Source organism: Cricetulus griseus, chromosome 2 (genome assembly GCF_003668045.3).
Source record: "Cricetulus griseus strain 17A/GY chromosome 2, alternate assembly CriGri-PICRH-1.0, whole genome shotgun sequence".
NCBI lineage: Eukaryota > Metazoa > Chordata > Mammalia > Rodentia > Cricetidae > Cricetulus > Cricetulus griseus.
In genome coordinates, this window is record NC_048595.1 from 391,649,347 (window position 1) to 391,672,047 (window position 22,701).

Here is a 22,701-nt window from a genome sequence, read left to right on the forward strand (position 1 = left end):
CATTTTACAGTCTTTATGAATTTTAAATCTGTCAGAAGAGATTGCTTGGTGGATTGGGAAAAGTGTACTTTTCTTCTCTGTGAGGATGGAAGTGTCCAGTGGGTGAGTCCTGAATTCCAGTATGGAGCTCTAAAGCAGATATGTATTTGACTAAAGACCTTCTCCTAGAATGTGGAGTTTGATTCGGATTGTGATGTAATATAGCATGTGGTAAGCTACAGGATATCTAGAAAAGCACAGGCAAGTTCTTTTGTGAGGACTAAACTAACTGGAAAAAGTTAATACTTGAAGAAAGTTCAGGAAGGATATTTGAAAAGGAATTTGTCACTTTGGCCCAGGTAGGAGAAGTAGTGCTAAAATTTCATAAATAAAGGTGAACTTTAAGGAAAACAGATTTCAGGTGAGTGTCCAGAATAACTGGTATAAAGGATTCAAAAGATGTATTGTGGGTTTCTGCATAAGCAACAAATTGATGAGGCAATAATACAAATTTTAAAGAACTATTAGGTTGCGATATGAATGAATGACACAAACAAAAATTGTTTATAGCAGGTCCAGTATAATGGCTCAGTGTGCTCACTGTGTAAGCCAGGTGATCTAAGTTCAAGTTCCAGAACCCATGACAAAGGAGTTACCTTGACACCTACACCTGTACCTTGCCTACATGTGATCTTTCTCACGTGCTTATCACATTACACACACACACACACACACACACACACACACACACACACACACACACTAAGAAATAAAATTAAAAATATAATAATCTATAACAATATCTTGAGGACAGCATTGTCATGATGTGTCAAAGAATTTCCAACAATTGAGCAGAGGTATTTGTCTGATTTACAAAAAAAAACACACCTTACACGTATGAACCTATCATACAAGTAGACACAGTGTCTACAGAAATGGACAATTCACAGATGACAGAAATCTTCACCCCACAGTAACTTTGTAAGTTCACATTAAAATGGAAACACATCATTTTGTGGCTGTAAAAGAAACACCACAAAGGACTGAAATGAAGTTGACAATATTCAGTTTAGAACTGACCCCATCTGTATCTAGAGGCATTGTTCACACTCAAACTCTTTGAGCAAGGGATAAAGCAAGTTAAGTCATATCATTGGGAGCAAGCTGTTCATAGTGTCCATCATTGTCTACTTTTGATAACATTGTCTAAGGAAATGAGTAGACATGAGTTGTAGTTGCATCTCTAACAGGGAAAGATGTTTGGAGGAGATAAATTGCATTTCAGTGCATTTGTGTTGCTGACTAGACCAAACAAGCTTTCTTTTGTTCGATAGGAAATTTGGACATTTTTTCAGTATCTATACATGTCTTTTGCTCATCTCTCTATGGGATGATTTATAGCTCTTATTTTAGTAGAAATTAAAAAATAAATAAAAATGTAGACTGATCCTAGCACCAACTTATGTGACTACATTCAATGATTTGTTGTCCATCAAGTTTTGTATTACCTGCCTTACTTGTGAGTGGGATAAAATGCCTGATAGATAAAACTTAAGGGTGGAGTTTGTTTCTGCTCTTTGCATCAGGGGTGCAGGTCATCATGGCAGGGAGGCATGACTGCTGGAGCAGCAACTACCAAGATGCTGGCAGTGTGACGTGAAACATCCAGATCATACTGCTGCTGGACCAGATGCAGAGCACAGGACCAGAAACAGGGATGGCTACAACCCTGAAAGGTCTGCCTCTCGAAGCTACATCTGCTAGCCACCTCCTAAAGGCTTCATAACTCCAAAAACAGCACCACCATTTGGAACCAGGTGTTCTAACATATGAAGTCAAGGGGCACATTTCAGACAAACTAACAAAGATTTTCACATCCATGGACTTGGTTTGTGTGAAATGAGGATACATTTTATAGTTTGGTTTTTCTGTAACCATTCATCACAGCCTGCCTTGTGCAACACAGGTGAGATATTGATGTATCCATGGCCTCCGGCTGTGAATAACTACATACATTTGTACATGCACACAAATGAACATTTTCTATGTATCTGTCATTTTGTATGTTCTTTGGTTACGTGCCTGGTGCCTGATAGGCCATTTGTTTATTTTATATACATATGTGAGTTTCTATGTAACACATGTAAATCCTGTGACATTTAATTTCAACAATGTGGGTTAAAATAGAGTAATTCTTCACTGTTCCTAAATATAATTCTTTTTCAAATCAGTCTTGGTGACTCCTGGTCATTTATTTTTCTTTAATAGTAACCTTTGAAGGAACTGTCTTTTTATTGTCCTTGTAACTGCTATGAGAAGTGGCATTTTGTGATATTTGGTCTTCTTTCCTTTTTCTTCATTTAATTGGATCTACTGGAATGCTAAGTCCTTTTGTTTCTCTTTCTCTTATCATTATAGTCCAAACCACTAACATCTTGTCAGAAATCCAGTTGCATGAATGTGCTCCTGCATCCTGCTTCCCACACTCCTCCTTCCCCTGTCTGTTCTCCACACAGCAGCTATGATGGCCTGTCAGAATGTGGCACCATTATGGTCAAAGCTCTCCAATGTCTCCCATATCAACAAGAAAAACTTACACACCCCTAAAATAGACTGGGGGAACCTGGAATAACCATGGTCACTGCTCTGACAACATTCTCTATATGCAATCAGCTTGCTTGTTCCATGTGGCATGTACAAGCTGCGGTCCAGCATCAGTCCGGTACACACATCTCTATGCATGTCATTTCTCACCTCAAAGTATGCAGCTACCTCAACCGCTGACCTCATTCCCGTATCTCTCCTCCACTGTCACTTTACTTCTGGAGAAGTCTCTGATCTTTTATACTGTCACTCTGGTTTATAATCTGTCTCAATTCACTTAAATTCTTCTTCATAGTGTTATTTACCATGTGATATCATGCCTATTTTTTTTTCTTCTTCCCTTAAGGGCATGTGTTGGATGAGCAGACAGTAAGTGATTGCTGTGGTCCAGGGTCACATGCTCACTGTGTGCCTGGATGCTCTTTCTTTTTCATGCTGCCCCAGTGTAGAGGACACACTAGTCATCCTTTACACAGTGCCTAGACCAGTATCTGGCACACATGCAGAAAGTCACTAAAAGAGACAATGAAGGAGTCTGGACACACTTCACCCCCGTCCACACTCCGCCCTCAATCCTACGGTGGGCGCCCTAGTCTCAGGTGAGTCTGGGTGATGCTCTGCCCCCACCACCTCCCACATCAACCCCTGCTGGATTCTCCCTGAAACCCCGCCCCCAACAAGAGTGGACCTGCCCAGACAGGGAAGGCCCACCCTGAGTCCGGACAAACCCCACCCTTGTCCAGCCACCATCCTCTGCCATCCAGCTGCCACCAGAGGCTGAGCTTTCATGATAAAGATCTTGGAAAGAACAGGAATAACAGGAACATATCTAAACATGATAAAAGCAATATACACCAAACCAACAGCCAACATCAAACTAAATAGAGAGAAACTCAAAGTGATTCCTCTAAAATCAGGAACACTCTCTCCATATCTCTTCAATATTGTACTTGAAGTTCTAGCTAGAGCAATAAGGCAAGAAAAAGAGATCAAAGGGATACAAATTGGAAAGGAAGAAGTCAAACTTCCACTTTTTGCAGATAATATGATAGTCTACATAAGTGACCCCAAAAAACTCTACCAGGGTACTCCTACAGCTGATAAACACCTTCAGCAAAGTAGCAGGATACAAAATTAACTCAAAAAAATCAGTATCCCTACGATATACAGATGATAAATCCAATGAGAAAGAAATCAGAGAAACATCACACTTCACAATATCTACAAGCAACATAAAATATCTTGGGGTAACACTAACCAAAAAAGTGAAAGACCTGTACAGTAAGAACTTTGAGTCTTTAAAGAAAGAAATTAAAGATGATACCAGAAAATGGAAAGATATCCTATGCTATTGGATAGGTAGAATCAACATAGTAAAAATGGCAATCTTGCCAAAAGTAATCTACAGATTCAACACAATCCCCATCAAAATCCCAACACAGTTCTTCACAGACATTGAAAGAACAATACTCAACTTTATATGGAGAAACAAAAGACCCAGGATAGCCAAAACAACCAGGTACAATAAAGGAACTTCTGGAGGCATCACCATCCCTGACTTCAAGCTCTATTATTGAGCCATAGTTCTGAAAACAGCATGGTATTGGCACAAAAATTGACAGATAGACCAAAGGAATAGAGTTGAAAACCCTGATATTAACCCACATACCTATGAACACCTGATTTTTGACAAAGATGCTAAATCTATACAATGGGAGAAAGATAGCATCTTCAACAAATGGTGCTGGTACAATTGGATTCGGACATGCAGAAGATTGCAGATAGATCCATATCTGTCACCATGCACAAAACTTAAGTCCAAATGGATCAAAGATCTCAACATAAATCCAGCCACACTGAATCTTCTAGAAGAGAAAGTGGGAGATACCCTTGAACGAATTGGCACAGGAGACTGCTTCCTGAACATTACATCAGTAGCACAGACACTGAGATCTGCAATTAATAAATGGGACCTCCTGAAACTGAGAAGCTTCTGTAAGGCAAAGGACACAGTCAATAAGACAAAATGACAACCCACAGAATGGGAAAAGATCTTCACCAAGGCCACATCTGACAGAGAGATGATTTCTAAAATATACAATGAACTCAAGAAGCTAGCCACCAAAACACCAAACAATGAAATTAAAAACTGGGGTGCAGAACTAAGTAGAGAATTCTCAACAGAGGAATCTGAAAATGGCTGAAAGACACTTAAGAAAGTGCTCAAAATCCTTGGCCATCAGAGAAATGCAACTCAAAACAACTCTGAGATACCACATCACACCTGTCAGAATGGCTAAAATCAAAAACACCAATTACATCCTATTCTGGAGAGGATATGGAGAAAAAGGAACACTCCTCCATTGCTGGTGGGAGTGCAAACTTTTAAGACCACTTTGGAAATCAGTATGGCGGTTGCTCATGAAAATGGGAATCAGTCTACCTTAAGATCCAGCAATTCCTCTCTCGGGCATATACCAAATAATGCACATCCATACAATAAAGACATATGTTCAACCATGTTCATAGCAGCATTGTTAGTCATAGCCAGAACCTGGAAGCAACCTAGATGCCCCTCAACTGAAGAATGGATAGAGAAAATGTGGTACATTTATACAGTGGAGTACTACTCAGCAGAAAAAAAGCAATGGAATCTTGAAATTCACAGGCAAATGGATGGAACTAGAAGAAACCATCCTGAGTGAGGTAACCCAGTCACAAAAAGACAAACATGGTATGTACTCACTCATATATGAATTTTAGACATAGAGCAAAGGACTACCAGCCTACAATTCTCTTCACCAAAGAAACTAGGAAACAAGAAGGACTCTAAGGGAAAAATGCATGGACCCCAGGAATGGGAAGGGGCAGGAACTCCTGAGCTAATTGGGAGTATGAGGGTAGGAGAGAGGGAGCTGCCAGAATGAGAAGAGGAGAAGAGGAGGGGAGAGAAGGAAATGAGGGAGCAGAAATATTCGGTTGGGAGAAGAATTGAGGAGAGCAGGATGAGAGATATATCAGAGGGAGCCATTATAGGTCCGAGGAGAGATCTGGCACTAGGGAGATTTCCAGAGACCTACAAGGATGACACAAACTGACAATCTAGGCAATGGTAGAGAGGATAACCTAAATGCCCTTCCCCTATAATGAGACTGATGACTACTTTATATGCCATTCTAGAGCCCTCATCCAGTGGCTGATGGAAGCAGAAGCAGACACCCACATCTATACACTGTACCTAACTCTGGAACTTAGTAGCAGAGAGGGAGGAATGAAGATCAAAGGGGTAGATACCAGGCTAGTGAAACCCACACAAACAGCTGGCCTGAACAAGGGGGAGCACATGGACCCCAGACTGCTGTCTGGGAGGCCAGTGCAGGACTGATCCAGACCCCTGAACATGGATGTCAATTAGGAGGCCTCCACACTCTAGGGGGCCCCTGGTAGTGCATTAGTATTTTTCCCTGGTGTAAGAAGGGACTTTGAGAGCCCATCCCAGGTGAAGGGATGCTCTCTCAGCCTGGACACATGGGGGAGAGCCTAGTTCGGCCCAGGATGATGTGGTGTACTTTGGGGAGCCCCCGTCAAGGGCCCCACCTTGCCTGGGGAGTGGAGGTTGGGTGGAGTGGGGGTAGGTTGGGGTAAGGGGGAGAGGTGGGGGGAGGGGAGGGAGAAGGGATTGACATGTGAAACAAGCTCGTTCCTAATTTGAACTAATAAAAAAATTACAAAAAAAGAGACAATGAATCTGGGTTTATATTTTTCTCCATAGGGTCATATATATCATCACATGTTACATGTATGCCATGAGTCCTTATTTTGAAAATAAATAAAATTTTTGTTATTTTTCATATTTCTGTATATGTATTTCTGGGATTTTGTTAAAGATATAGAAAATTATTTAAAAATAAACTATCATTTCTAATCTGTACAAGGTTATACTCTTATTTCATACTGTTTTTTCAAAGCACCTAATCATGTAAGTACTCTATTTAGGTAAGAATTATGTTTTAAATTAAAAATTTTACAGATGAGACTCACATATTTTGCCATTTGTCATTCAGAACAAAGATGAATTTCACGATCTGTCATGCAAACAATCTATGAAAAATGACTCAACTCAGCACAAAGACAGAGGTTTGGAAGAGTTGGCAAGGCCCCCTGGCAAGCTGAAGAAAAACAAGCGATGCCCATTTAGATTCTTCTCTACCAAAGGCTTCAGAGTCATCACAGCCTAGTCCCTTGCTGGCAGGCCTGTTGCTGATGTGTGATTACTCTGCAAAGAGGTGTTAATTCCTTTTTGGAAGACACTGAATTCCAAGGTGGAACCCAGCACACCAGTACTGAAAGGTCGATATGGAACAAGGTACCTGCTTCCCTGGAGAGGGGAGTCCTCACACAAGGGGCAGAATGTGCACAGAGCCAATTCAGTCTCCTAACACTTTCAAGGTTTTTCTGAGCTCTATCCTCTTGGACAGGAGTTTACTGTTGTGCAATGAATGCTCTTCGCTTGTAAAAAACAAAACAAAAGTCTTGCTCTGGAAAGAAAATGCTTATGCACTAGATCAACAGAGCTGGGACCACACACACATCTGGGATTTGCCGCCCTTTGGAGACCCTCTCAACTGATCAGTAGCAGGGAGCTTGGATAGAGGAGATAATGCTTAGTGAGTTGAAGCTCATCTTTTATTCAGCATGTGTAACTTAAACTTTGTTCAACTGAATAATTTCGGTTCTCCAACAATCTAGAGTATCGACCACTGTTTTAGAGTGTTGAGGCCCTGTTCATTTTGAAAGGCAATTACAGTTTCTCAACTTGGGGACAGACAGCCAAGTTACTGAAAACACAAAAAGGGGTGCTGCTAGGGTAAAATCCAACAAACTGATGACTCTTTGCCAATGTGAAAAGCAAAGCAAAAGGGAAATATGGCAGTCATTAAAAATGGGAGGAAGGGGGATGCTCTCTTGACCTGGACACATGGGGAAGGGCCTAGGCCTGGCCCAGGATGATGTGGTAGCCCCTTTTGAGGGTCTTACCCTGCCTGGTGAGTAGAGGGGGGATGGCTAGGGGCAGGTGGGATGTTGGGGGTAGGGGAGGGAGAGGGAGAAGGGATTGACATCTGAAGCAAGCTTGTTCCTAATTTGAACTAATAAAATAAAATAAAAATTTAAAAAAATGGGAAGAAGGAAATGATACAATTCAATATATGTTACTCACTAGGTAACCATATTTGAATGATTTGTGCTATTTTTAATCTCAGGGAAAGTGAACTAAAGGAACGGTATTGATAGTAAGGTCTACCACTCCCACGGCTTCCTACTAAAAGAGCCAGGTGCCTTCAGCTTCAATGCATGCCATGTGGCTCTCACATTCCCATAATGCTAGCATAGCTCAACCATGACATTGTCTCCAATTATCACAGAGTGAGAAACAAAGCATTAACAATCTCTTTTAAAAGGGAATATGTTCTTAGGGAATAGTTAATTATTGCTTTAGGGTTCTGCAGATGAAATAATAATCTCCCTGGGGCCTGCTATTTATAAGTCTCAAAAAAAGGTTAATCCCTATGAATGGACTCATTGAATTAAGAGAACTAACAGGACCCTCGTGTCCTCTCGTCCTTCTCTAAATTTTGAGTTTTCTCTCATTTGGTGACCTATGGAAGGCTGGGCTATTGCCAACCACCAATATTCTTATAGCCAGAAGGAGACTTAAAAATGACTTAGGATATGGGATTCCAGCCTTGCTCCTCCTAGAAAGACATGCATAAATAAATAACTGGATATAGCCATAGTGTATGCATGAGCATTCACACACTCATGCACACACACACACACACACACACACACACACACACACACACACACTCTCTTAATATTATTCTCATAAAAGCAAGAAAAATAGTTTCAGGAGATTTCAAAACAGAATGCAGATTATATGTAATGAAAATTATGTAAAACCTTCTGCTTAACATCTATTCTCTTGGGAACTAAACTGCTGTCTATCAGAGTAGCATGGCTGACCAAAAGAGAGAAACCTTATGTGCAAATATTTTAAATTAAATATAAGCTTAATGAGGGGCAGAGGCGCATTGTGATGAGTCCAGAAAATGCAAAGATACTTAAATGTTTAAATGTACACATGCAATAAATATTTCCCATGACACCGTACTTAGATATTTGTACATTTCCCCTGCTCAGTTCATGTTGGTTGCTCCACAGCAATGGTGAGGCAGTAGCCGATAGTTCCTCCACCATCCCTGCTCTGTGGCTTGAAGTGCTCATTGCCTGTCCACCTCTGTATCTTTCATTAATGAAAAATAACTCTGTGCAATGAAGAATGAATTTGACAACACCTGTGCTTCCTTTTCACACCAGTTGAACTCACAAGAAGAAAGCCATATGACATTGACTTGCTAGTGGATATCAGCTTGCCTATGATTCTCATCTTCTTGAGATTCGGGTGAATTAGATTAGTGTGGGATATGACGATCCCTTCTGATCCTGAGAGGCAGTTATATATCAAAAATTGAAGGACCACTTCTTGAAGGCATTCACAACCTTCACACACTCCTCTCTTCATGTCAGCATTCTCGTAGGAAACAGATGGCATGTAATGTGGCTACTTAAAGAGTTCAAAGGGACCATTCACAAAAATGTGAGTCAAAATGGGGACAGCAATAAGAAATGAAGCAGTTATCTCTTAAGGATGGAGCAGCTGGTGTTACCAGCTCTCAGATGGAAGGGGCAGGCAGGTTTTCAGAACCTAAAGAGTGTGGCTGAGGAGAGAGAGGACCACCTATTTAAAGATGTAGGTAACCTTTAGTAAAATGACAGAGTCCATCATAATGACCATCTGGGAGGAAGGGCCCCAGTAGAATAAATGCCCATCTTTTGCCCTCTCCTCAAATGCTCTTAGTGTCCCCAACTGTAATGTGATTGAATCTAAAGGAGAATGCAGAGCAAAGAGAAGCCATTAGTACCTTCTGTACCCTCCACAATAATCTCTAGGCTAGAGAGTAGGACCACAGAAGTGAATCTGAAGGTCCAAGATAGACTGAGGCATCCATCTTCCTCATCACCAACTTAGGCATAGAGTTGAATGAAAATCACCATTCACCATGGAAATAACACAGTGAGTGTTTGTCACCAGCAGAACTAGAAAGCGATTCACATTTAAAACTGGCTATAGAATGCAGGGCACACTCAAGGAGACACTGACTCACCTGGAGTAAGGTAAGAGAAATAGTTATTTTATTTTGCACAGGAACAAGCTTATACTGAACAAATTCAACCAAATAATATTGAGTGCAGTCAAACAAGGAACTGGGGGTGACTTCCTGTTAGAAAATGTTACGCAACCATGCCTGCGCGTTATTTTTATCATTACAATAGCTTGTTTCAGATTTCAGAGTGCACTGTACAGATGCATCAGCTTCTTAGCTTCTGGATTATAGCTCACTTGCCTCACCTCTGCCTCTTTCAGTGAGGAACCTTGCCAATTCAGGATGATTCTGAGCTAGAAGACCATGTCCTGCACCTGTGGATCTAGCTGGCAGCTTTCACAGACCTGACAGGCTCAGGCATCTTATCCAGGGGTTGTGTTCCACACCCATTCTTCTACAAGATGATACCAGGTACAGTAAAGGCAGAATTGTCATCTAGTTTCCTCAGAGATGTTCCTCAAGCTCCACAAATCTCGTCATTGACATCCATCTACCCAGCCATTAACAAAGCTGTATTGGGCTGGCCACAAATCACTTTTTTTTTTGGTCTTTTTAAATGAAAGAACATTCTTTAAACAGATATCTCCCCAGAGGCAGTTCACTTCACAGCTCCTGAAGGCACTGCGGATCCACTGAGCAGCAGACATGGCCATTCTAGAAAGGGAAACAGACAGTGAGTTTTCAACACATTCATGAACTCTCACACTTTTGATTAGCACATACCAACAAGTGTATACAGGTTGGTGTTATTTCTGAAGTTCTGAAAACCGAATAATTAAATTGTTCCTAAGAGCATTCCTACAGACCCCATCCTTGTGCTGATCGACCAACATTCTCTTTTATAACCCATGGGCATTCTCTTGTTTTACATTTGTCCGTTTATTCACAACATGTGCTGAGTAAACTTAGATAAGTAATGCAGACTTATTCATTGACTACAGGATAGGACTTGCAGTTTATTGGAAGGAAAACTGTAAATATCAAAAACATGTAATAAACAATAATGGAAAGTGCCAGAAAAGTGTTTGGAGAAAAAGTGTGTGTCTCCTCAAAACCAACATTCTCATTTTAATCTTTGGTGCAATAATATGAGGAGATGAAGCATTGTGAAGTTAATTAGGGTATAAGGGTGATGCCTTCTCTGCCACAATCCGAGTACTCAGGAGCTAGACACAGGAGGATCATGAGTTCATGGTCAACCCCAGGTACATGGTACATAGCAAGATGAAGGCCAGCCTAGGCTATATGAGATACTGGAAGAAAATGGAAACATCTCTCTCTCTCTCTCTCTCTCTCTCTCTCTCTCTCTCTCTCTCTCTCTCTCCCTCTCTCTCTCTCTTCCCTCCCTCCCCTCCTTCCCTCCCTCCCTCCCTCCTTCCTCACTTGCTATCATGTGAGGCTACAATAAGAAGAGCACACAGAAGAGCTGGAAGAATGGATTGTCAGACTCTAGTTCTGCTAACACCTTGATCTGGGATTTTGAAAATGACCTTTTTTTTCAGTCCTCAGAGCTACAAGGAATACATTTCTGTTATCTATGGTGTCCAGCTGAAGGTGTTCCCTTTCAGCTTCAAGAGATAAAAGAAAATATGTTAGACAATGATGAGACAATGAAAGTCCTCTCTCTCCTGAGGCTGGTGCCCAGGGCAGACCTCCTGAAGATGTGACAGTTAAGCCAAGAGCAGCAGACAGTGGCAGGAAAAGTAGACGCCGGGCACGAGGCACAAGGACTTTGCAGTGATATATACACTCACCAAATCTTGAACATCTGCATTAAGTAAGAAAGAACTAAAAAGTGGTCCAAATGGGACATTTAAATTGGTGAAACTTATGAAACAGTGTGAAGTTGAAATGTGTGTGTGTGTGTGTGTGTGTGTGTGTGTGTGTGTGTGTGTGTTTGTGGGAGAAGCAGGACAGAGACAGATGTGAAAAACTACTTATTACACTAGGGTATTAGAATAGTATAGCTGCAAAGAAGCAAAACCCCTCCCTCTTTTGTTTCTTCCAACTGTCTCTCTTTCTAGCTAACTAATGACAATTGGTGTGATTGCCATGGTAATACAGGGAGGAAAAATCCTTACACATCAGGATGGCGCACTTTGCCAGACATTTTGCCATGTGTCCTAAATACATTTCCTAATTTCACTGCTGCAGTGGAATCACCATTGACAACCACACTTTTCAGTTCAGAAACAGAACAGAAAGGCTAAAGTCCTGTCCAAAATTACACAGCTTAGTAAATGAGAGAGCTGGGGTAAAGCAGGTTAAATCTGTGTCTAATTCTCATCTCTCTACTGGATTTTTCTCTCAGACAATGACTTTAGGCAGTGAAAAGGTTATTATACATTTATGTGATAAAATCAAGTGTTATAGATAATTTTACAGAAATGTATTTTACTATTCCAGCCTTTGCAAAACATTCAAATGCGGAAGCAATCTAGTCTATAACGAAGCAGAGTGGCACGTGTTAAAGCCAATCCTTATCTTTGCTCAGATATTTGTCAGAGTTCTTGTTCTGGACCCTCTTTCAGCCTCGTGGTAGCACTGACAACTGTGACATCATGCTCAGAGGTGGAGGTTTTCTATCCATGACCTTGTTGCTAGGTTACCCATCAGCTTCTCAAACTGTGTGGTTTTGAAACAGAATGGTGGAGAATTTGTGGCAGCATCTCTCACTGTGTGCAACTGGCATCAGGATGCTGTGAGGGGAAGTCATCACCATTGTTCCCATGCATGCTTCTGGAAAAGACATATTTCCAACACCCTTTTGACATGTTTTCTTAGTCCCTGTCTGCAAGTTCCCTGCTGTAGGGAAAAATGCACTACAATCTGTATCATCGGAGCTTCTCAACTGGGAAAGTATTATTAGTTCATGCTTTAATGCCCAAGGAAACATCCCCTGGTATTCCAGATTCAGCAATGGCAGAATTTATTCTATGAATTAACATCCATGATTACTAGTCTGGACAAAACATAAAGATAACTGGGAGCCATGAAGAGTGGCAGGCAGGCACTAGTGGGGGTTCAGCCTTAAAGGAATGGGAATCTACTGTGTGATTCCCTTTTACTTGGGACTGATGCTAAGGTATTCCCTAGTCTGGCAGCTACACATGACTATACCTCAAACAGAAGGTTTGGAGAAGTCAGAGGACAGTCTCCCAGGAATAGTAACTGTATATAACTTGAGGAATCGCTACACCAGTAAAGTGACTTGAGACACTGCTACTTCTCAGCTGTGGTTACTGCTGAGTAGTTACCACTGTCCCTTTCATGCTAAACTCAATGTTGAGATCAACTCTACTATGCACAGAGCTGGTTCATACTTTAGACTGTGTCTTTAGGTTAGATCCTCAGACTGGGATGGAGTGGATGGGGTTATGGGTAGCTGACATGGTTTGTTCACAGACATCAACAGCTCATGAGACTAAAAGCTTGGCATTTCTGTCAGCCTTGGAAATTATTATAAAAGTAATGACTTATGAGGGTTTACATTTATGCTATTTAAACATTGAATGATTTCTCTTATGTGATTTTTAGAGAACTATTTGTTTATTCTGATTTATTTGTGGGGCAATGAGAGTTTTCTCATTAGTTTTTGTATATTTCAAATCTAACAAAAAGTTCAAAAATGCTTAAAGTATTTTCCCAGTTGTGACCTTTCATTTTGTTATTTTGTTTTTCTGTATAAACTCAATTTTTCTCCTTTGAGTTATATTTTATTACTTGTAGGTTAAAAATGAATCTCTTGTCTAGAAAATTGATAAATATTTAATTATATTGTCATTGTTTTGAATTACTTTTATAATTCTTTTTCAGTGGAATATACTGTTATATTTGAAGTTATTTCCCTCAAATTGTCATCTAGAAATTCTGGTGTTCTAGTTAGCTTCAGTTGTTAACACAGTGCAGCCTTATCTGAGGAAGTCTTAACTGGGGTTGCCCAGAACAGACTGGCCTACCGTTATGTGTGTGAGAAATTGGAATACTGGTTGATTTGAGAGAGGCAGGCCACTGTGGTCAGTACCACTCCTGGGCAGGTTGTCCTCAGTTTTATAAGAGAGCTGACTGAACATTAGCCAGAGCCAGCTAAAAAGCAGTATTCCTCCACGGTCTCTACCCCAGTTCCTGCCTGACTTCAGTCAAAGATAGACCTTGACTTGGAAGTATAAGCTCAAATAAACCCTTTCCAACCCAATCTGCTTTTAACAATGGTGTTTATCATGGCAATAGAGAGCAAATGAGGATAGTTTTTTTATGTAATCTGTTTTTCCTCCACACCTATTTCCCAAGGTCTCTTGATGCAGTTTGTTACAATGCTACTTGTCTGTGGGATTTTCTTTCTGTCTATGAGATACTAGCTAGCATAGAGGTCACTGTCACTCCTTCATCTTTTAAGTTTCTTTTTGATGATGGTGATATTTAGAAGTTCAGCAGCTTCACTCTGAAACCAGACCCCAGTCATTTGGCCTTCGTAAGTAGCTAGTTAAAGACCCCTAATTCCCAATCCCAAAGGTCTCTGCCCAGTGAAGATTTGCTCAAGCAAAGAGCCTTCAGTGAGTCAGTTCATTCCATTGCTTAAAGCTCTAGACTCTCTGACCAATCATAAAGCTGTTTGTCTATTTAGGAAAAGGTAATTCACTCCTAATTCCAGAGTTTAACTTCTAAATGGTGGATACAACTTGGTTCTTTAAAAAATTATATTTGACCATAAATCCAGAAAGATAAAAGGTGAGGAGAGGGGAGACAGCTCGGTGGGTAAGAGTAATTGCTTTACAAACACAAGGACCTAAGTTCAAGTCCCCATCACCGCATAAGATGGTGGGCTTGGCCATACACACTTATAACTCAGGATTGCTGAGTGTGGCAGGAGGATCGTGGGGGCTTGCTGTCCACCAGCCTAGCTCGAGATTCAGTGCAAGACCCTGTATCCAGAGAATACGGTAGTGAGTGGTACACCAGAACACTCAGTGTCCTCCTTTAGCTTCTGTGAATACATGGGCATGTACACTTGCACACACACATGCCTGTAACACATACACAATATTTTTAAAAAGGGAAAAGGGAATATAGTACTGCTTCATTCAAGTAATTTCTATTGTCTAGATCTATCTTACAAAGGAAATACTGATTCCTCAGTATATAACACTTTGCAAGTTGCGCAGCCTCTTGCCTTCACATGGTTTTCCTGTCTCCATCATAGTTACAGTAATGTCTTTATTTCTGGCATGATAGTATTAAGGCTTATCTACTTTACACCGTAACAGCCAACATTTATTGGTTACTTACTCTTAAAATCCTGAGCAATCCATGAATTTTTCTGTGTGAATTATCTCGCTTAATCCTTACAGCAACCCTCTCTATGGTATGGTTCAAGTAGTTATTATGTTCATTTTTAGGTGAGCTGAGCCACAAAGAAACTAAGTCAGGTCCCCTGCTGTCACACAATCAACACAGTTGATGGAGTCTTTCCTTCTCGGGAGTCTGATTTCTCAGGCTGAGTTTTTTATCTCTGGCAGCTTTGTTCCAGATAATATTGTGTAGTGATAAAAATGTTTTCTGCCTGTGCTGAGCATGTAACTGAGTTAGCAGAGTGCTTGTCTAGCATGCATAAAGCTGGTATCTGTGCCCAACAATACATAGACCAGGAGTGGTAATGTGTGATAGTCATGCAGTCAGTGTGAGGGAGAGACAAAAGAACCAGAAGTTCAAGGTCATTGTCTCTGCTACAAAACAAGATTGATAACAGCTTGAGATGTGAGAGATCCTATATCCAAGGAAAAATATTGTTGTCCACATATGTCATTTAATATGACAGTCAGCAGTCAGAGCAGGCTATTGGAAAATGAAAATTTGGGTAGTGTGATGAGAATCTGAATTGTAAACTATTTAGTTCACATTAAAGGCCTCAAAACACAGCTCAATACAGACAATAAGCTACTACACACATACTTTCAGGAATGACTGACTGTGTCTACATGTCATCACCTCTGGAATAAGCACAAGGCCCATGCCATTTTTAAGCATTTAGATTATTGAGTGGATTTTTATGTTAATTCCAGTGGTATACAGTAAGTACAAATAATGTTACAGAAACTAAACTAAATGGCATACTTTCAATTTCGTTGGTATTTATTGACTAGAATAAACAACTTTAAACAGGGGGAACAAGAGGAGAATGGACAGAACTGGTGCTCAAAAACAACCAACTGTAGAGAGTGCTTGCTTCTGATGCTCTGTCTAAAGCTTATTTTCTTGACCTTCATTTTAAAAATAACACAGAATTAAATAGTACAAATGGATATTTTGAATAAATTTGGCAAAAAGTGAACATAATCTTATAAGCCACATAATCAGTACTTACCAACAAAAACAGGGATTCAGCAACAGAATATAATTTCTGGAAGACGTTCTTACCAAGCATCAAAAGAGTGCATTATCATTTAGAAGGCAATGAGTGACAGGCAATAACCCTTAAAAGCATGGTTGTTTCCTGCAGAATCCTGTCTGGGCTTTACTTGATGTAACCTTTATCCTACCACCTGTTATATATGTTTGTTGTCAATGTGCAAGAACAGCCGATGTAACAATTCAAAGGAGTAAGAAGACTCATGTTGACTTGGTAGTTAGATGTCAAAAGAAAAACACCTGCTGGACACCAGTGCTGTAATTTAGATATGTACGTGGTTAAATATACTCATATCAAACACAAAACCATTCTGCATATACATCGGGAGTAACATATTAAGAGTCTTCCTTCAAATTTGCTGGTGCACTTTCAGAAAACGGTAGCAAATGTGCACTCAAAATCTAGATTGACAAATTGCATTTATTGAAAGAACAAGAAGTGAGGCTTTGAAGAAGATATAACAGACGTCTCAAAGTTTCAAGTGTTTTAGGTTTCTTTGTCCTGTTGCATTGAGCCCTTCTAGTGAGAAATCGCACTAAGTGAATATGAATGAAGGAGTTCTATTGATTATAAAAAGGAAAGGCTCACTAAAAGTTAGAGCAGACACAGATAAGCAGTGCTAAGTAGTTTGACATCTTTATCTGTTATTGTTGTTAAGCCCTTAATATTATTGGTTATGTTTTAGTGTTAATCTCCAAATTATGACTATGAGGTACAAAGTGACCTCACTAAGTTTAATTTTTATATGGATATTAATCAAGTTGCTTTCTTGAACCTAGTCACAGTGCTGCCTACATTGTATTATTACATGTGGTTGCTGAAGTAAGTGGCATAATGTTGTTTTCCTATGAGAATAAAGTGAAAAAAATCTTTATAATGATTTTTACCAACTGTAGGAATAAAATATAATAAGCATCAGACTCTAACTTCTTCAATTGAGTATAGCTGACCACAATAGCCAAGAGACACACCCATTCTTGCCAGATTGATTTTCACTTTAGAAAATGTAATGTATCTACTTTGTCAATATATTTTATGGAACTCATAAAAGAACCAGATAAAAATCAATGAAATAATATTGTCTTCCCCTATAAAAGGAGCAATGAAATCTATGTGGTTGGCTACATTAGGACACTGAGTTGTTGCTACTGCTAATGCTGGCGGCAACATACACAAGCTCCTTTACCCTGAAAACCTATCTCAATGCACAAGGCAGTCGGTGTGGCACTAATGAAACTGAGCTTCGACTTCTGCTTGAACAACGCACAGGTTGAGACCAGCTCTCCATCACCCAGGAGAAGCACACCGTCATCTGCAAGCCCTGGGTACAGCTGGCAGAACACCCACTCCTGCACCCAGTGGCCTTACCTTGCACTGGCAGAGAGTACACTCTGTGCCATGCTTGATCCAGGAAGACCCAGTGAAGCGAACCACATTCATCTCATCCAGGCAAGTTTTGGTGATGTCGTTGCGGATGGTGTCGGCCTGGCAAGGATCCGTGACACAACGTGGGCAGCACTCGTTCTCTGGAAGGATACTAAATTCACACTCTACCTCTGGGCAAGGCAGGGGCCAGCAGTCAACTTCTCCTTGCTGTGAGGGAGAGAGGCAAAGGGAATGTACCAGAGAGAAGAGAGGCAAAAAAGGAAAGACAGGAGAGTGATTTTTATACTTAGGTCTTCAAAGCCCACATATCTTCAGAGAACCTATAGAAGCCCCACTGGATGCTGGCATCTCTTTTGTAATGGATGTTTAAACAGTATTTGAGGACTAAACAAGAACGACATTAAAACAAAAGCAACATCCATTTCTCCAAAACAGATGTGAACGGCTTTAGGACAAGGGATAGTGGAAGAAATTTCTATAGTCTCTGATCCTCAGATAGTCTTAATTTTTCCTTCTAACTTATTTATTAATCTTTGAAAAACTTTATCCATTGACCAAAAAATGAGATATAAACAGAATTTGACAATGTCTTTGCTAAATTACACATTTTTCAGTGTAAGGAATTTGAATGTGCCACCCCCAACAAAGCAGCACAAAATGAGACAAAACAAAATTTGATTTCCCTCTCTTATTTCACGTAGGAAACTGTGAATTGGACCTTAAGCAGGTCCCACCTATTTGCTATTTTCCTCTTGGTTTTAAACCTCAGTGTTTCAGAGATGAAAGCAGCTTTTGGGTGCAAAAACCGACCTTGTTCTTGCAATTGATATTTGGGTTGAAAGGACAAAAAGACAGACAACACAGAAGCGTGACCCTAAAAATATCTCCACACAAACAGGAAGGAAACTGGTCATGACTTCAAAGGCGTCTTTCCTGTGACACTTCTACTGCAAAGACACATGCAGTAGCTTTCCCTTTAATTTACACTTTCAGGGACACACAAGAAATGGAGTCAGTTGGAAAGAGTTGGTGTTTTCTCTCTATATAATCTTTTTCTCTTTGCCCGTTATTTAAAAGAAAAGTTTCACAAATACATACAGCTTTCCTAATATGTCACTATCACACAGTCATAGTGTGTGGAACAAAGTAACCACACACTATGACAGGAACAATCTTTAGGAAAAAAAAACAAAACATTTCCTTGTCTTTTTTCCCATTTTCCAGGAAATGCATGTGCACATGCATGTATAAATGCATGCACTTTGCATGTGTGTGAATTTATTGCATGGGGATGACCATTCAGATAGAGATGCCTAAGACTAATGGCATGAAGAATTCTTATTTGATCTTCCACCATATTCACTGAGTCAGGGTCCCTCAGTCTGACCCACAGCTCATCAATATGACTAATCTTGCTGGCAAGCTTGCTTGGGACCATCTGCTCCTGCCTGCTGTGGCTGGATTACTGGAAGCCACCATACCCATGTGGCATTTCCTTGGGTTTTGGGGATTTGAACTCTGTTCCTCACCATTTAAGGCAAGTGTTTTAACCACTGAACCATCTTCCCAGCTCTAAAATGTTACCTTTGTTTTGCTTTTTACATGTGAGGAACTGACAGAGAGTGGTTAATGATTTTACTTGAAAAGAATGATTTCTTTTTCATGAATTCATTGTTCATAATTATCTTCAAGTCTAAGATGCATGGGAGGGAGCCATAAGAGGCATTTCTTAGTTTAAGCTAGGAGTACCCCAAGAAGTAGATATCTCAGAGAAAGTGTACGCAGTGCAGGCCACTCCATCACTCCAGATGACGTTTTTGGCTTCATCTTTCCATCTTTTTGTCCAGGTTTTGTGTTTGTGACTGTCAACACTCTAGAAGGGATGTTCTCCTGTTTAACTTACCAAGCAGCGGCACTGCCGGCAATCCTGGACCCAGGTGTCACCACTGTTGTACATGGTTTCCCCGTTTTGATGCAGGCACTGACTGCTCAACCTTGGGTCACACTCAGGACAACAGGAAAGGTCAACTGTGGGGTTCTCACAGTCACAGACCATTCGTCGACACATAACAAATCCAGTCTGTGTTAGAAGATGAACAGAGTGTTATCACGTCTCTACATTTCTCAGAATATCATGGTTTACAGAGCACAGGATGACCTACAACATCTACTAAACTAAAACTTGCCTTTAAATTCCAGAAATGAGCCCAAAGCTGGAAGACTTCTAATTTCCTCCTCATACTACTCCTTAATGACTTGGCTAGGAAGAAAATGTTCAGAAACTTACTAGTGTAAAAGTTATGGTCACCATGTAGTTCATAGTTCATATATATATATATGTGTATGTGTGTGTGTGTGTGTGTGTGTGTGTGTGTGTGTGTGTGTGTGTGGTGTGTGCATGTGTTTGTAATGTGTGTATGAATAATCATATATTTGAATCTTATACAGCAATTTGGTTATTATTTTTGTATGAAAGTAAGATGTGTTATTACAGAGCTTTGTAGTTGTTAATCAGCCTCACAATTTGCCAAATTTCTGGAATAGTTAGGCATTATTTTTTGTACAAATATCAATTTCTTTCATAATAGTTGATTATCTTACACATAAGACTATTCATTTAGCTATAATTTAAGTCCCTACCATTAACTGAGTAAACACTAGAGAACACGTCTAAATATAACATTTATCAAGACAGACATTTCCACTCCTGGGTGAAAGCTTATCTACTCTGACATAATTTATTCTTTCATTCAAATATAATTTTATGATTCAGGAAAAATTAACATAGTCATAAAGTGTTATTAATGTAGATAAATACATTGTGATAAATTGTGCAATGGGATATTGTTCAGCAACAAAAAGAAAAAGATACATGTAAATATATATATAATATATATATATATAATAAAGATGGAAAATATAACATTGAGACTGAAAGAAGCCAGGCACAAAGAACATATTCTGTCTGATTCCAATATGTGAGGCTCTGGAAAATATGAATTTAATTATAATCATTATTTAATTGGAAGCTGTGTTGGCCTGATTCCAGGCAGAGTGGGAGGGAAAAGGTTAGCTAGAAAAGACCTGGTCAACATTTGCATTAATGGAAATGCTCTGTTATAGTAACTGTCATTTTGGTTAAATGGTTGCACACATTTGTCAACACTTGTCAATCCAAACACTTCAAATGTGTGAAAATTACAACCCAAGCAAATCCTTTCATTCATACCAACCTGGCAGGAGCACACAGAGCACCGGTCATTTTCCAGCACCCAGATCTGGCCGTTGTGTTTGACCTTTCCATCATGCACACAATCCCCTGTGCAGTTCTTCCCGTGGGGACAACGGCAGTCATAGCCACCATCCAAGTTGAAGCAAATGGTGTCATTGGCACAGCTGTGTCTTCCAGTTCCACATTCGTCAATATCTACAGGCAACAGAAGTGGCACAGTATGACCCAGCATTTTATTGTTTTGAACAGTTGCGATCAGGGAGTTCCTGCATTTACCTAGACATGTTTCCCTTCGCATGCTGACTAAGGCACTGAGTAATCTGGGGAGTTCGCAGGAAAACATTGTAAAATTTTGATTTTAAGAAAAAATAAGCTTGTCAAGATTATTAACTTTTATATCTGTGTAAATAACATTAGAATTTGAGAAACACTGATATCTCTGGAAGTTAGAACATGGCTCAAGTTATTAAATAAAACAGCTTGGTAATGAAAATTCTAAAAGTGTTCTGGTGTTTTCCTGGGATATCATCCCTAGTGTCACACTGGTATTTGCAGAACATCCCTTTCTAGTGGGAGAAATGTCAGGGGGACCTGAGACATTTTGTTCCATTTCAAACCCTATTTTCCCAGCCACCTCTACACAATGCAATTCCAGCATATTGCCTGGGTGCAGGGGCTCTTCCCTCAAGGTCTAGGTTTGCTGGCAGTGTCCTTGAACCCTTCTACATAGCACAGAGGAACAAGACAACCTGCAATTACCATCTCTCTCAAGGATACCATTGCTTCTCAACTTCCCTTTCATATGATCCTTTCAGGCCTGGTCTGACTCATTGGCAACTGCCCGTTCTTCACCCAACTTCACCTATTCGGTGACCACTAGCAGTCTAAAGCATTTTCATACAGATGAAAAGCAAACATATCATGACCCAGAGATCAGGTCTATAACAAGAGATGTGATTCATTCTATTTATCCCATAATTTAAAGGTCACAAGCCAAAATACATTTCAGAGAGATTACATGAGTGGCAGTAAGCGGTTATTTCCCTTTTCATCTGCTTCCTCTAAGTAAAGGTCAAGAAAGAGGAGTTGGTTAGGGAGGAGCGGGTTAGGGAGGAGTGGGTTAGAGAGGAGAGGGTTAGAAACTAGCAGTTTGCAAGTAGGGAAACTGTGTTCTGATTTTTCTCGAAAATTCTCAAGAGAAAATTGAGTGAATATCTTTTTTTTTTCTGTGTCTTTATTTCAATTCTAATTGAACATGGGTTGCTCAAGATTCTGTCTTGGCTACATTTAAATTTTAAAATTCTGAAAATAATCCACATGGTGTCTTTTTTCTCTGTTTTCCTTTATTTTGTATTAATTGCATCTCTACAAAAGTACTAGATTGGGATAGTGGCTGCAAGTGTTATGACCCTAGTGAGTTTTACTCCAGCTCAATTTATAAAGGGCAGAGCTTTGTGGTATGTGCTACAATTAGGAGAGAAATCAGCATTGAGATATACTTCAATCATTAATTAATAATGTGCTCACACATATTTTAGATTAGGTAAAATTTTGTCTTTGAGAAGAAAATGAAATTTTATAAATTAGCTCTATATTTGGTCTTTTCCTAATAATATTAGGGCATATTTGTTGTGTTGCTCTCTGTGTCTAATATTCTTAGAATTGTGAATTACAGTATGCAGCAAATCATTAACCATAGCAATTTCATTCCTTTGACGAGGAACCCTACAGACATCTCTAACTATATGCACCATGTTGACATGCACTGTAAAGCCGTTATCCACAAAAGGCTGGACATTTGTGGTGCTCTTTCTCTCCCATCCCACTGGATGTTTAGGTGAAAGCCTGGCTGCTAGGTACCACATTCC

At 40.0% G+C, this 22,701-nt stretch overlaps 1 protein-coding gene across 1 annotated transcript in view; it reads right to left on the reverse strand.

Annotated features, from left to right (window-relative positions):
- Nucleotides 1-10,412: 10,412 nt before the first annotated feature.
- The window catches only part of Nell2 (neural EGFL like 2), a 285,232-nt gene continuing 272,943 nt past the window's right edge, over nt 10,413-22,701 (reverse strand). The window contains exons 17-20 of the mRNA XM_035439207.1: nt 20,835-21,028; nt 19,505-19,681; nt 17,584-17,808; nt 10,413-10,463 (exon numbers count right to left, since the gene is read on the reverse strand). Coding sequence (XP_035295098.1) covers nt 10,413-10,463; nt 17,584-17,808; nt 19,505-19,681; nt 20,835-21,028 — 647 coding nt within the window. The remainder of the gene's footprint in view (nt 10,464-17,583; nt 17,809-19,504; nt 19,682-20,834; nt 21,029-22,701) is intronic.